Source organism: Artemia franciscana, chromosome 10 (assembly GCF_032884065.1).
Source record: "Artemia franciscana chromosome 10, ASM3288406v1, whole genome shotgun sequence".
In the NCBI taxonomy this organism is placed as follows: Eukaryota; Metazoa; Arthropoda; class Branchiopoda; order Anostraca; family Artemiidae; genus Artemia; species Artemia franciscana.
The window spans coordinates 8897852-8913461 of NC_088872.1; the positions used below are offsets into that span (position 1 = coordinate 8897852).

At 34.1% G+C, this 15610-nt stretch overlaps 1 protein-coding gene across 1 annotated transcript in view; it reads left to right on the forward strand.

Annotated features, from left to right (window-relative positions):
* LOC136031744 (glutamate decarboxylase-like) overlaps positions 1-13108 on the forward strand; it is a 119064-nt gene extending 105956 nt beyond the window's left edge. Inside the window, exons 9-11 of the mRNA XM_065711466.1 lie at positions 1120-1269; positions 4119-4316; positions 9492-13108. Coding sequence (XP_065567538.1) covers positions 1120-1269; positions 4119-4316; positions 9492-9665 — 522 coding nt within the window. The 3' untranslated portion in view covers positions 9666-13108. The remainder of the gene's footprint in view (positions 1-1119; positions 1270-4118; positions 4317-9491) is intronic.
* The last annotated feature ends 2502 nt before the right edge of the window (positions 13109-15610 follow it).

The window sequence follows — 15610 nt, forward strand, 5'->3', positions numbered from 1 at the left end:
CTCATATTATTACTCAGCTGATCAGTCAGTGTCTAGTACAAAGAATATGTGGTATTTATGAGAATAGGACCCCATGATAATGATGAAAGGAAAATTCACCAGCACCATCTAGCATTTACTAGCTTTATTTGACCCAAAATCGCTGCACACTTGTTATTTGAGATAGCCTACTTCAAAATGTCGGGAGGGTAGACAGAATATCGTCCTCAGTATGTTTATCGGCTCAAAATCAACGAACCTGCTGAACTTTTCAAGATTTTCTCAAGTTTACTCAGGCCTACTTTGTGCTGACTGAATTTGGCTTCAATGATTAATAAAAAAATGGTGATTAATTGTCCCTTTCAGAGAAGTTTCATCTTTAATTCTATATTATTGTATATTAAACCTATTAAATATCTAATTCGCTTTGAAATTTTATGTTTTTTAGTGAAACTGCCGGACGCTACACTGTAAGTGGCACTAATAATATTTAATCCCTATCTTCCAAGTAATCATCGAAGATTTAATTGATATGCACCCCATTTTCTTTTTATAGAGTCTAAAATAGGTAGAGTCATATTTTGCTATGGTAGCTGTCGAAAAGAATAAGCAGCACCTGCAGCGCAGCGTTGCAGAACGAATGGTGTCTGAATTTTACGAAATGGAAAAAGTTGGACTGGCATAAATTGAATTCAGACTAATAATATTTATTTTTCAACTTTAATTAAATCTTGCCAAACTTAGATACCTGTCTGATGGTTTCCTTCCTAGCCAGGTCTAGTAGAAACTGTCTGGTAATTTTTTTCCAAAATACTTTTTGCTAAATTTCGCCGATTTTGGTACTTTCACTATATTTTTGAAACTTTATAAGACGGACAAATTTCAGGACTAATTCACTCACCTTGATAGTGCCGTACGATTGTATAAATTTTACTCCTAGCAGTTAACTGGCTTTCCTGAAAGGGTTATTCCCTCAAAGAAATGAATAATGGGGGGGGGACATTCCCCCTCATCTTAGAATTTGCAATAGTTATTAGCTGATTAATTGTATATACCGTGTACACGTTTATGGATTTGTATGTATTTAAATTATTCCTCCCCCCTTTACGATACTGGGCAAATCAAGTCTTTTTATTTCAGGGTTTGTTGTATCAATGTAATCGTCTTGGTGCGGACTACTTATTCCAGCAAGATAAACATTATGACATATCTTATGATACTGGCGACAAGGTTATTCAATGTGGACGTCACAATGACATTTTCAAGCTATGGTTAGCTTGGAGGGCTAAGGTAACATTTCTTAGGAGCTCTATTGAACGAGTAGAAAGGGGTCCCAACACCATTGAAACTCCCGTCTTAGCAAGAGAGGGGACAAGTTTACTCCATAGTATATACCTCGAGGTCTTTTAAAATTGCGTCATATCTGGAATTCACAGACAGTCGGTGGCTAAAGGGGTTTTACTCCTCTCGATACAAGCTTACCCTGTAGAATAAAGATTCTTATTTGTAAAGCAGCTAATCCCATAATATCTAAAACTTTCAAAGACCAACTATCAACAGTCATTTGGATACTTAAAAATCGGAGATGCTGACTGCTAGTTCCGTTGCTTAGGAAAATCAACAAAATAATTTAAGCAGCATCATGTTCTGTCAAAAATTGGAATTTTGGTGCGTGGTTTGGCGCTTCTTTGAATCTACAATCGGGGAAATAATTTTTTTTATTTTGGGACCCAAAAGTATCTAAAGTCGGAAAAGCAGCTTGTTAATTTTGTTACGGAAGAAATTTGAAGCCATCTAAAGTCGGATATGCTGGCTACTAGTTCCGATGCTTAGGAAAATCAATAAAATAATTTAACCAACATTATGTTGTCTCAAAAATTGGGATTTTGGTATGCGGTTTGGTGCCTCTTTGGATCTATAATCTGAGTAATAATTTTCCATTAGCACACTCACTGTGCCACTCACGTTTGGTGTGCATGCGACATATTCTATATTTGAGATTTGACCACTAGTTTGTGCAAACGTGAAATCTTTATCTTTTAGGAGCAAACGATATCGACTATTAAGTGCACTTAGGATCAGCTGGGAACAAAGAGACGAGTCGTCGACTATATTACAGTTGTAGTCGCCGATTATAATTCATTGCAGTTTAGTCCACATAGTAGTCTCAAGGCACTTTGCAACAGCTCGCACTGCTTTCGAGAATGAGTTATCCAATTCTTTGTCGCTGTAGTTTGTAGGAAGGTAGACATTGAAAATTACAAGGTTCACAACCCTTATAGCCATAAGGTTTTCAGCTGTATGAAGACTCTCGGAATCAACGACAAAACTACAAATGATCGCTAATTCACCAAAAGGCCTCCCGCGTTGAAGAGACTTGGCTAGTGCAAAATAAAATGTATGATTGTCTGAAAACTTGAGTTGGTTGAGGCTATCATTTGTCAGCACATGTTCTTGGACGCACAGAATATCACTCCACCGACATAGTTCTTCAATTACGGGGATTCTGTGAGACACACCTCCATTCATATTCCAAGACACAATCCTAGTATTCTGTTCATTCATCGGAGCGTTTTTGTTTTCCTATTAGCTTTTTCATCTCAAGGAATTGGAATGACTGACAAATATGTTTTGTTGACTTACATGCTGCACATCCAATTGGTTTCGTGTATGGAGTACTAGCATTCGACGCATGGCGTTGGACACCGCAACGTAGAAAAGTCTGGGGAGCGGAGCACGCCACTGAAATATGACCAAATTTCAGGCAATTATAGCATCGTTTTGGAAGGTACACAAATTTTTTGATCGTAAAACGTTCAAAATTTAGTTTTGGTGGGCTTTTCATAGCCAGATCTAGCTGATAACGGGAAGAAAAGTACAAATTTTAGGATCGACTAGAACCACACTGCTCTAACCTTTCGTGACCTGAAACGCAGGCTTTGACCGCTCCGGCATCATATGTGGTTGGAATGTTTTTGATCACGCCTATAAAAACTGAGGATTTCACCTTAGTTTCTACACTTTTGGATTTCTGGTTGATAGAATAAGCAATGCTGTCTACCTTGTCCTTCGTTTTAACAACCAGCCGCCATTCAGGTTGGTTTCTTTTCAATCCAACATAATCGACCGATAAGTCTTCTCCCCACATGGTCGTAAGACATTATTTTCGTTCTTCTGGTGTGTTAGTGGGGGACGGGTTCTCCGAACTACAGAATAGAGCGGTGAAAAATGTCTATCTGGGGCGGGAATAGGTTGGCTTTTGTCACTTAGAGGATTGCCGGGTGGCCATGGGAGGGGAACTTGGTTTTAACGCTCAAGAAAACCCAAGAACTGCCGTTGCATTTCATTCACCGACGATATAAAGCATGCGCCTACTTCAGCTCACTGGCCGGTAATTCTTGGGGATCAAATATAACGAACTTGGGGAGTTTTATCCTTTCTTTAGCGCATCGTGCTAGTAGCTTAGCAATATCCACTAAATTATCCTCATCTTGCGCGCACTTCGTAAATCGATCGCCAGTTTTGTCCTCCTTAGTAAACAGTTCTTTTGCCTTTAAAATTGAGTCTCTACAAAAAAAAAAAAAAAAAAAAAAATGCACAGGTCGTTTTAAAAACACTTCCTTCATTATTTTGACAGCTGTTGATCGCGATACATAGTTCAACACGGTATTTAGCATTATAGTCTCTCCCATGCTTGAGACCGGTTTTACACTTTTACACAGGGATGAATTAGATGTTTACTCAATGAAAGTCAGAATGCCAGAGGGTACTGTACCCCAATAAACGAGGGAAGCGTCAGTCCCCATTAACCTTGCCTGCAGTTTAAGGGAGGCTCTCCCGGCAGGTACAACGGCGCTTGCGAAGGGGAAACTGCCCCTCTTCTGCTTGCAAATTATGGTTACGTTAATATCTTATTAAACCGCTTTACGTCTATACTCTTTGAATACTCAAAATTAATAATATTTCTTAATCTCTCAATCCAATTAGATTCAAAGTTAAACCCAGTTCATATCCTCACAGTTCAAAAACAAAATCCCTTAAAACAATTAAAAACAAATTTTATAAAGACAACTTTTCTTAACCTTTAGTTTCTAATCATCACTTATCAACATATTTTTCATTTGAAATTTTATTTTCAGGGAACGGAAGGCTATGGAAAACAAATGGACCGTTTCATGGAACTTACAGAATATATGATCAAGAAATTGAACGCACAGCCGGATAAATTCTGGATTATCGTCCCTAAACCAGAATGTACCAATGTTTGTTTCTGGTACATTCCAGAAAGACTTCGTAAGATGCCTCACAGTCAAGAAAAGGAAAGACTTCTGGGACAGGTATGTATACTTAATTCAGGAAAACAGAAGAAATTCGGACATAAATGACATGCGCACGTTTTAGAGTGAAGAGATTCAATGCAGCATTTCTTTTCTTTTTTTTATACAAAATAGTAATTACCAAGATTTAACTAAGGGAAACTATAAAAATGAGAAAAACAGGAGAAAAGAGAAGAAATCTAATAGTAAATACACAAAAAGGTAAGTAAAATAATTATCAAGAAAGAGAAAGAGCCGAATTCTTTATTGATGCCAAAACAAATATGAACCTGATCATGCCTGAAAATATATTAGTGGGGTGGGAGAGGAACTTTTTAACAGCTACAAATATTCTTGTATTTCGTAATTTTGGAGAGGGTGATTAAATTTCCGTCCCCTACTAGGCCTCACTGACTGTTTATCAATAATATTGACAGTCAACTACATTTGACTAAATTGAATACAGATGGGGCACTCGGCCGTCAGTTTAAAATTTGAATGAAATTTTGGAACAAGCCGTATTAGATTCAGTAGTCCAATTCAAAAGTATTTTTGAGTCTGCTTAGTTTTGCATTACATATCGCATAGTTAATTTTCTTTCATATTAGCATAGTCGTAATTATGCTATGATGAAGCATAAAAAGGATCTTCTAAGTATGCCTATTCATTCATCAAAGAGCTCACACAAGGTTGAATTCGGAGTCATGTAGTGCTTAAAATTCTTACAACTAACATGACTGAAACGAGTAATACTGAATTTTACATTGAACTTTACGATATGACTTAGATTAGCTACGCAAACGACATCCTGTTTATTAGTTCGAGCATATGTAGCTTTCATCAAACCTTGACAATTAACTTCTGTTTATCAACTTCTAGAACATGTGATTAATTCTACCAAGTCTGGGCTCGTTTCTTATAATGGCTGTAGTGAATCCACACCTTTTTTAGCCATTATAGCTGCGACTTTAGCAAATACAATGTACCTTGTAAAAGTATCTAGGCCTTGCTTGAGTAGGTTTCATCAAAACTTGACAATTAACTTCTGTTTATCAACTTCTAGAACATGTGATTAATTCTACCAAGTCTGGGCTCGTTTCTTATAATGGCTGTAGTGAATCCACACCTTTCTTAGCCATTATAGCTGCGACTTTAGCAAATAAAATGTACCTTGTAAAAGTATCTAGGCCTTGCTTGTAGTCTTGATGAGTGTAGTATTCGTATACGTGTGTCAAAACTCACCTTAACCAAATATTTTTGGAAATCATGATTGCCGTCATTTAGATGCCCTTGATTACCTAGAATAAGACGTGTTTAATACAAACCAAAATACTTTGGTTCATTTTCTTTCATTTAGATTTATTTACGAGGGTTTTTTTGGTTTAACTCTGTATTATATAATTTTTAGAGGGTTGTCTTATGAATAATATTTTCCATTTCGTTTCTTTTTTCTTACTCCGCTTCTTTTTTGCATTACAGTAATTGGGAAAAAGTAAGCTTATCTTATGTTGAAGCATTTGTTTAGTTCAAGTCTGGAATGAAACCAGAGGAATGATCAGTGGTGACTATGTAAAATATATCAGAGATACAAACTCTTTAAGCAGGAGAATCAAAAGATGGTCCTAGTGTAAGAATCTATACTTACTAGACAAAATTTTTAGCAGAAAACATAGGAACTATCCCATTATTTGTTAGTTTATAATTACTTCAAGTAGAATAAGATATTTCCTTTAAGAAAAATTGTAAGGCATAGTGCTAGTGGATAGCTTAGCTGTCTTCTATATACTAACGGAAAACTTATCCAGAACTAGTCCAGAGCATAGCAAGAACTAATGCAGAGCAGGAACATTTGGAATGCCAGCTATTTTCTATGTTCTATTGCAAACTTTACGTACAGGGCTCACGAAGAGCTAATGTAAAATGCTATCTATCACAATGAGCGCTGCAATGCACCGTGATATTGGATAGTTAGCTGTCTTCTATAGCCTAATATTAAACCTTACATACAGGACTAATGCAAGAACTATTTACTGAAAGAATTATTGTGCTGTACAGTGATAGTTAGCACTTCTTTTCTTTTTTTAGTGCAGAACTAGCGTAGAGCATTATTTATTGCAAGAAATATTATAATGCGACGTTATTATTGTGGCTCGCTGTCTTCTCAGTTCTAATAGAAAGTTTTATATGCACAAATAATCCAGAACGAGCTTTCTGGTAATAAATATCTTAATGCACTACACTAGCGGATGGCTAGCTATCTTCTATGTTATAATGTAAACTTTATATACAGAGCTAATGCGGGCACCATTTATTGAAAGAAAGATTATAGTGTCCAGTAGACAGCTGTAGACAGCTACCTCTCTGCTATGATCTAACACAGATATTAAGGAGAACTAATGCAGGGTACTATTCACAGCAATAAACATTACAATGCAACGTGATTGTATCTGCCAGCTGTCTTCTATGTTCTTATAAACAGCTTTATATTCAAAAATAGTTAGATAAGGAATAGCAAGTTCAGAACGCTTTTTCTTGCTTAAATATTGTGAAGTACTGTGATAGCGGATAGCTAGCTCTCTTCTATGCTGCAATATAAAAATTTTATATGCAGAACTAATGCGAGCAACATTTACTGAAAGAAAGATTGTACTGCCCAGCGACTGTCTGTCTGCTATGGTGTATTGCAGATATATAGATATGCAGATAGAGCTTTATGCCCATAACTGATGCAGAACGCTTTTTCTTGCTTAAATATTGGAAAGCACCGTGATAGAGGATAGCTAGCTGTCTTCTACGTTTTAATGTAGAACATTATGCGCATAACTGATACAGAACGCTTTTTCTTGCTTAAATATTGGAAAGCACCGTGATAGAGGATAGCTAGCTGTCTTCTACGTTTTAATGTAGAGCTTTATGCGCATAACTGATACAGAACGCTTTTTCTTGCTTAAATATTGGAAAGCACCGTGATAGAGGATAGCTTGCTGTCTTCTACGTTTTAATGTAGAACTTTATGCGCATAACTGATGCAGAACGCTTTTTCTTGCTTAAATATTGGAAAGCGCCGTGATAGAGGATAGTTAGCTGTCTTCTACGTTTTAATGTAGAACTTTATGCGCATAACTGATGCAGAACGCTTTTTCTTGCTTAAATATTGGAAAGCGCCGTGATAGAGGATAGTTAGCTGTCTTCTACGTTTTAATGTAGAGCTTTATGCGCATAACTGATACAGAACGCTTTTTCTTGCTTAAATATTGGAAAGCACCGTGATAGAGGATAGCTAGCTGTCTTCTACGTTTTAATGTAGAGCTTTATGCGCATAACTGATACAGAACGCTTTTTCTTGCTTAAATATTGGAAAGCACCGTGATAGAGGATAGCTAGCTGTCTTCTACGTTTTAATGTAGAGCTTTATGCGCATAACTGATGCAGAACGCTTTTTCTTGCTTAAATATTGGAAAGCACCGTGATAGAGGATAGCTAGCAGTCTTCTACGCTTTAATATAGAGCTTTATGCGCATAACTGATACAGAACGCTTTTTCTTGCTTAAATATTGGAAAGCGCCGTGATAGAGGATAGTTAGCTGTCTTCTACGTTTTAATGTAGAACTTTATGCGCATAACTGATACAGAACGCTTTTTCTTGCTTAAATTTTGGAAAGCACCGTGATAGAGGATAGCTAGCTGTCTTCTACGCTTTAATGTAGAGCTTTATGCGCATAACTGATACAGAACGCTTTTTCTTGCTTAAATATTGGAAAGCGCCGTGATAGAGGATAGTTAGCTGTCTTCTACGTTTTAATGTAGAACTTTATGCGCATAACTGATACAGAACGCTTTTTCTTGCTTAAATATTGGAAAGCACCGTGATAGAGGATAGCTAGCTGTCTTCTACGTTTTAATGTAGAGCTTTATGCGCATAACTGATACAGAACGCTTTTTCTTGCTTAAATATTGGAAAAACAAACAAATACAACGTAGAAACAATAGGGAAATTTTTTTCAAGACAATAGAAATTATTTATGTAGATATTTCGGCCCTATGTCCAAGGGCCGTCTTCAGCACACAATACTATATATATATAAAAAAGAACTTACATCAAATTGTGAGAATTAAAACTGATTAGTTAAAAACACTTATTAAAACATTTTTTTTAAAAATATAGCCCTAGCATCCTTACTTCAGCGAAGTTCAACCAGGACTGGCGAAAAGAATGAAATGAAGAAATATAAACTCACTCAAACTAAAGAGAATAAAATGATTAGATGCAATTTCTTAAAGCTAATCTTGCTTGTTTAGCAGCCTGTCTCAAAGGCCTTTTCGTAGTTGGTTCAGTACTATTATAAATTGGTTTAGTAAAATATTTTGTTAGATCATTTTTAATTAAATTTGAGTATAAAGAATATATGCCAACCTAGAGCAGAATCAAAGGAGTTGTTGGAACCATTTGAAATTAAGGCCTTGTCTATGTCATTTTTATGCTGTTGTAACCTTTTGTCTAGATTCTGATGGGTCCTGCCGACATAGTATTTTCCGCAATCACAAGGTATTTGATAGACCCCTCTTTGGCGAGTAACTGGGGTCTTATCTCTACCCGAATTTAAGAAATTGATGATTTTAAAATTATTAGTAAAAACTACGTACAGATTATTTTTTGTGCAAATATTTTTTAATTTTGTTGTAATCTTTGGGATTTACGGAAGATAGACAGTATTTGAGGGCTTATCAATAGCCTCACATTGTGAAGTATCTTCTTCGATTTTACAAGAATGTCTTTTTATTCTACGGCTAATTATTTTATTTACAAAAGGAATGGGGTATCCATTACCAAAAAGAATATCTCTGATAAAATTTATTTCTGCATTTATATATGAATGGGAGCAAATATTTAGGGCACGATCAATGAGGGAAATTACAACTGCTCTTTTAACTTGTGGGGGGTGATTTGAATTAAAGTGAAGATATCTATTGTTTTTTGTTGGCTTTCGATATATAGTAAAATCCAGTTCATCAGCATTACGAATAATTAATACATCTAAAAACGGTAGTTTATTGGTCTTTAACGGTATTGTCTTGCATCTTCATAGTGGATAGCTGGTTGTTTTCTATGCTCTGATGCCAAGCTTATGCAGAACTTCACAGATGGAAAATTGTTCCTTAGTTTTCACCCGATTTCTCTAATTTTCTCTTTTTCAGATCACCCCTATATTGAAGGGTAAAATGATGAATTCTGGAACACTTATGATAGGCTATCAGCCACAGGGAAAACTGCCAAATTTCTTCCGAAACATCATTTCAAATCAAGCTGTCAGAGAAGAAGATATAGACTTCCTTGTTGATGAGTTAGATAGACTTGGGAAAGACCTTTAAGCAGTACCTCAAACGGAAACCTTATACATGTTATTTTCTAAAAGTTTTTATTGGGAAGTGTGGTGCCAAGAATAGGGTGCTCGCCCCACTAGGGAGCCTTTTACGGGGCTAATCAAGAATGAGCGAAATCATAACTATGCTTAAAAGTAACGAAATTTACCTAAAACCTTAAAAGAAAAAACGAAATTTGAATTCTTACTTTCTAGGATAAGAAAAATATAAGATTAAAATTTAAGACACTTCTCAAAAAATGTGCAAGGTGATCCTTACAGTTTGTAATTTGGCTCACTTTTAATAACTTTAAGCGTACCTCTGTCTGCATAGGAGCTAACTGTTTAATAAATATGATTTTTTTTTTGTCGAATGGTACCACAGATAATTCAAACTGACAACATTAACAACTTCAGCAAATTCATAGAAATGAAGACTTTCCTGCCATCTAGAATAGCTGCTAATTTAATATAGATAAACTTTAAAGAAAGATTATACTATCTAAAATATTTGTTATGACGTGGTGGAATCTAATATGATGAAATTACAAGATAATCTAAATATTTAACTAAACAGCAAAGTGGAGGATTGGTAAATGGAAGCATATTCGCTTAATATCATTTGAATGAATGAAAGTTGGCGATCTCATTAGTTTTGATTATTTGTGCTAAGCAAGGGGCTCCACAACTTAAGAGACGATGAAAACAAAGGAAATATTTCTACTGCTAGGGATTTAATTTAGTGGTATCTAGCCTCTCTGGACAGATCTATAGTTTACTGTTCTGCAGTAAGTATTAGATCCTCTGCTCAGCCATAATACGTCTACAATCTTGAAGCCCGTTCAGTGTTATATACATCCAAGGACGTACCTACACCCGTAGGAAGGCAACCCTCCCTCCATAAAGGACTAGGGTGTAATAAAGTACCATAGTTATTATATGATCAAATGTATTCTCCTTGCAACAGTAATCTATATAGGTTTCTAAAAAAATGAATCCTTACAAATTGGGAATTTACTTCTTTTAAATTGCTTATCTGTGTAATTGTGTGACTGTTTTTTTTCTGTTTTGCTCGGTTCATTCATATGAATGTAAGTAATAGCCTCACAAATGTAAGTACCCCTCCCCTAGGAATGTAATTTTGATTATTACAAATCCCGATCAATTTAAAGTACAAAAAAGAATTTATTGGGAAAGTGACAGATTTATAGATAAATACATATACCCTTCCAAGAAAAGCGCTCCACGAAAGTTTATCAATGCATAGTTCTGTCAAAGAATTAACAAAAAGAAAAGACAAAAATCAATGCCAACAGTAAGATCGAGGGTGTTGTATACTCAAAAAGCTCAATAAAGAATGTAACAGAAAATTTTGGAGCATATAACAAAACAAATGTAAAAAAAGATAGATATGGCTCACAAAAATATAAGAGTTTGTGTAGCTGGGGCACCGTTTTAATTCTATAATTTTTATTTCACCGCCTTCAATTTTATATATGTGCATTTAATGTTTTCTGATCGCTGCTAAGGCATTTGAGCCGCAAAAGTCATTGATTTGCATGCCGCCAGGCTAAGAAAACAAAACTAAAATTCTACTTAATTTAATAAATTTTATATTTTGAACATAAAAATTTTTTTCAATTTATTTTTGACAGCTCTACTACTTCATTTGGTTTGTAAAAGCCCTGACAGGAGTCAAACTGTTTCAACAACGGTGTCGGTTGATTTCCAGATCATTTGTTTGGGCCTGAATTGATTTTTCTACCCTTTCTTCAAAGTTTTACCAACTGATGTTTCACTTTATCTTTCAACCTTTGCTCTTTTTGTCGATTTTGTTTGCTTTGTCGATTTGCTCTTTCAACCTTTTTACTGTCGTGGCTTAAAGCGTGTGCTATGACCTGAAATCCTTCATTTCCTGCTAAAGCAATCTTTTTCAAAAAGTTTACCTGCCGAACTCAGAAAATGGCACGGCCATTTTCTGGCCATGCTCGCACGGCCATACTCAGGACACAGCGATTTTCCTGCACCTCTGAATTAACCTCCCTACCTGCCAAATCTGTTTTTTATAATTGTTCTTATTCTTATTGCACTTTTACAAAATTCCAACAGACTCGCATTAAATTGGCGCTTTGTTGGAGATACTGCACTATGCATGTATATATGCTTATAGTTTTTATCTATTAACTTGTTTTCTACAATTTCACTATACTGATACATGTGCTCATCACATTGTATTGGTTTTAATTGCACTTTTATTAATTAAATATGCCATTGAGGATGAAGGTATCAAAACATATTGCTCTTCCCATGGCAAAATACTGAGTTTTAAAAAAACACTGCCAATCAGATAAGCCACCACTCCAAATTGCCTTCAAAGAACTTTTACAAAATTCCAACAGACTTGCATTAAATTGGCTTTGTTGGAGATACTACACATTGCATGTATATATGCTTACAGTTTTTATCTATTAAATTGTTTTCTCCAATTTCACTGCACTGATACGCGTGCTCATCACATTGTATTTGTTTTAATAGCACTTTTATCAATTAAATCTGCCATTGAAAATGAAGGTATCAAAACCTGTTGCTCTTCCCATGCCATGTTACTGTCTGAGTTTGAAAAACACTGCCGATCAGCGTTGCCACCACTTCGAATTGCCTTCAAAGTTTTTTGGTAGCATAAAGAATTTTTTCACCGAGTCTAAAGTCAATAAATGTGTATTTATGTGTCGCATTGATAATATTTCGATTAATATTTCGCGCCAGACTAACTTTTATTCCATCTTCTTTTCATTGACTTTAAAAAAAATTAAATGTGTTGCCAAAAATAAGGCTCATATGGCAACGCTACTATAACTCAGTATTGAGAACCATCAGTAGCCGTATTTATTTAGAATAAAAGAGATTTTTAAAATTCAAACTAGAAGTCCGATAAACTTGCTCAAGGAATTGCTCAAGGGGGAGGGAGGGGGTGATGATGTCTCCTATGGTGAGCAAGGTTATAAGGAAAAGACTATTTTTTTCGTTGCATAAACTTGAATAGGAATATATAGTTTCTAAACCAACTCTGTAAATTATCTCTGAAAACTTCCTTTAAATCGCTACTTGCGTACTCCTAAGAAAAAATTTTGGACCAGTGTCATTGTTTTTTCTTTGGTATTAATGAACTTTTTATTCTTTGAATAAATTCTTCTTTTATCTTTTCCAATATTTAATAATAAAAGTTAATAATTAAATTATAAAATTTAATTTCTCAAGTATTTAGTTTGCGGCCAAGAATAGTACAACTCGAAAAGGATGATGTTTGACAATGAATACAAAAATACAATTAGCTCTTGAATATTTAGTATTTAATTTTAAGAAATCAGACTCTCTTTTATAAAACTTCTTCATAAAGGACACATAATAGAGAAAGGGGCTTTGGAAGGTTTTCTATGTCAATTTTTGTATATGAAACATAATAAAAAAAAATATTCATCATCAAAACAGTCCTGATGGACCGAAATGAAGTACAGAAGGGATACTTTGTCTTTTTCAGAATGTGTAACCTAAAGACAATAGATGTGTGATACAGATATCCAGCTTGGCAACATTTTTGTAACCGATAAATGGGGTACTTGGGCTCGTCTGTCGTAATTTTCTTCCAAAAATATTTTTCGGACAGTTAGACATTTGTATTATATGCTTTATGTTTGTGGCGTAACCGGTTATTTTAATAGTACGGACTATATTGTTGGACTTTCAAGTTAGGGTAAAAAATTGGTCCAAACCTCCTAGTTACTTTTTTTTCGTGGTTTCTTGTGCAGATTACTACACGTTATGAACATTGTATTTCTTTTACAAAATAAAAAGCGCTCAAGCTGCTCAGTCTATTTTATGAAGTGTTTTTCCTTCAAAGCAGCGCAAGACTTTTTCGCTCTTCTACGAAATTGTTGTTTTCTAATAACTGTCTAACAAACGTGGCTTTCTAAAAATAATTTTTGTTCCTTACTTTTTAAAATTTATTTAATTTTCTAGATATATTCAGCTTTATTTTTCTAGAAAATTCAAATATGCTTTGCAAATCAAAATTGTTCCCTTCTTTTACTAAATCAGATTTGCGTTATTGTCGTTTTTCTCCAAGTGCATTATATACCTGTTTTTGTATTTTGTTTATTGTCAATTGGCTTTAATAGACATATCCAAAAAAGCCAAGAATAAAAGAACGAAACATATCAAATGTTCTCTTTCACGTAGCAATAATATATATATATATATATATATATATATATATATATATATATATATATATATATATATATATATATATATATATATATATATATATATATATATATATATATATATATATATATATATATATATATATATATATATATAAATTAGCTAGAACTCGAATATTAAAATTATGTTATTTTGTTTTCATTTTAATACTAGAGTATGAATTATGCAACAGAATCCCAAGTCTTCCATTAATGTATTTCCACCATGGGCGAGTGTGTGTTTATGCATATCATTAGTTGTTAGCCATGTATTATTGGTTTATGTTGATTAATTACAGGGGCACCGATTGGATGGAGGGTACATCCACTCCTAGTTTGTTCTGCCTCCCCGAGATATTGAAAAAGTAACTTCTTTTGTATCTTCAGTTTTGAACAGCAATCCTTGTTCCCCCCTACATTTTCGTGAATTGGTGCCCTTGAATGATCGCTAGTTAGATACTGATGTATGAGAAGTATAAATACTGATACAGATGTATAAGAAAATCAAGACTGTCTGTGAGAAAAATGGAAAAGACGTTATCTGGCACTTCTCCAAAAATCATGAAGTTAATCTTAGGAACTCAAATAAAAAATATTTCATTTTATAAATCTTGCTTTTACTTTTGCTTTATATTGACCTAAAATACCCAAAAATAAGTTCCTTTTGTTTCACGATTTTGAGATAAATTCTTTTCGGTTTAAGCTTGGACACTTTATTTAGTGTAATTTCTATTCGTTTATGTTTTCATTTATAGCGGTAGTCCCCCAATACTATCTAGCGTTTTGCTTACATTGACCCTACGAAAAAGATTTATTTTTATCAAAAAAGACAGTAGAGATATTCGGATAGTTTTTAACTAGCCAATCGTGTGCATAAATTTAATGTCCAGCAAACTAATCTAGCCTCAAATAATTAAAATAAAATTAACGGCAACAGAAATCTGCCTACTCTCAGAGAATTTCCGGTTGAATAGAAACAAATTTAGATCTCTAATGTAAATCCAGATTTTATTGATTTAAAAGTAAGCTTCTTTTGAGTTTTTCTGGCTATTCTGAGCAGCAATGTGCTGTCAACGGTAGTAGTATTTGTTTTATATTTTGTATTCTTTCATTTCCTGTTTAACGGATTTCATCTCCTAGATATTTAAAGATATTAAAAATGTTTTCCGTACTTTTTTTTCGTCATAAGAACTAATGGTGAAACTAAGTATCTTTGAAATCTGCACTAAAATTCACAACAATCGTTTCTTTGTCAATCTCAATTTTAGATGAAATTTTATAAATTGTCTCTGATAATGTTGCAAAAATCGCTTTTAAGAAGAAATAGATAAGTCGATAATTTTAAGGAAGAAAGAAATCATTTTCACTGGTTTTAATGTACAATATTTCTTTGTCAATCTCAAGTTTTTGTGAAATTTTATAGATTGTTTCTGATAATATTGAAAAATTGTTTTTCTTTAAGAATAACTGTAAGAGAAGTATTGCATTATAATTTCAAGGCAGAAAGAAATTATCTGTCAGATACATCTGGAATAATTTATAATCGTTGATCTTGAATTCAAACTGACCAACTGCTTAAGTTAGTCTTTCTTTGTTTAGTATTTGTATTTGATATTTGTTTAATATTTGAAAATGAAAGACAACAAATATTTCAAAGCTAAACGAAATCCTTAGAATTATAATCCCATAATAG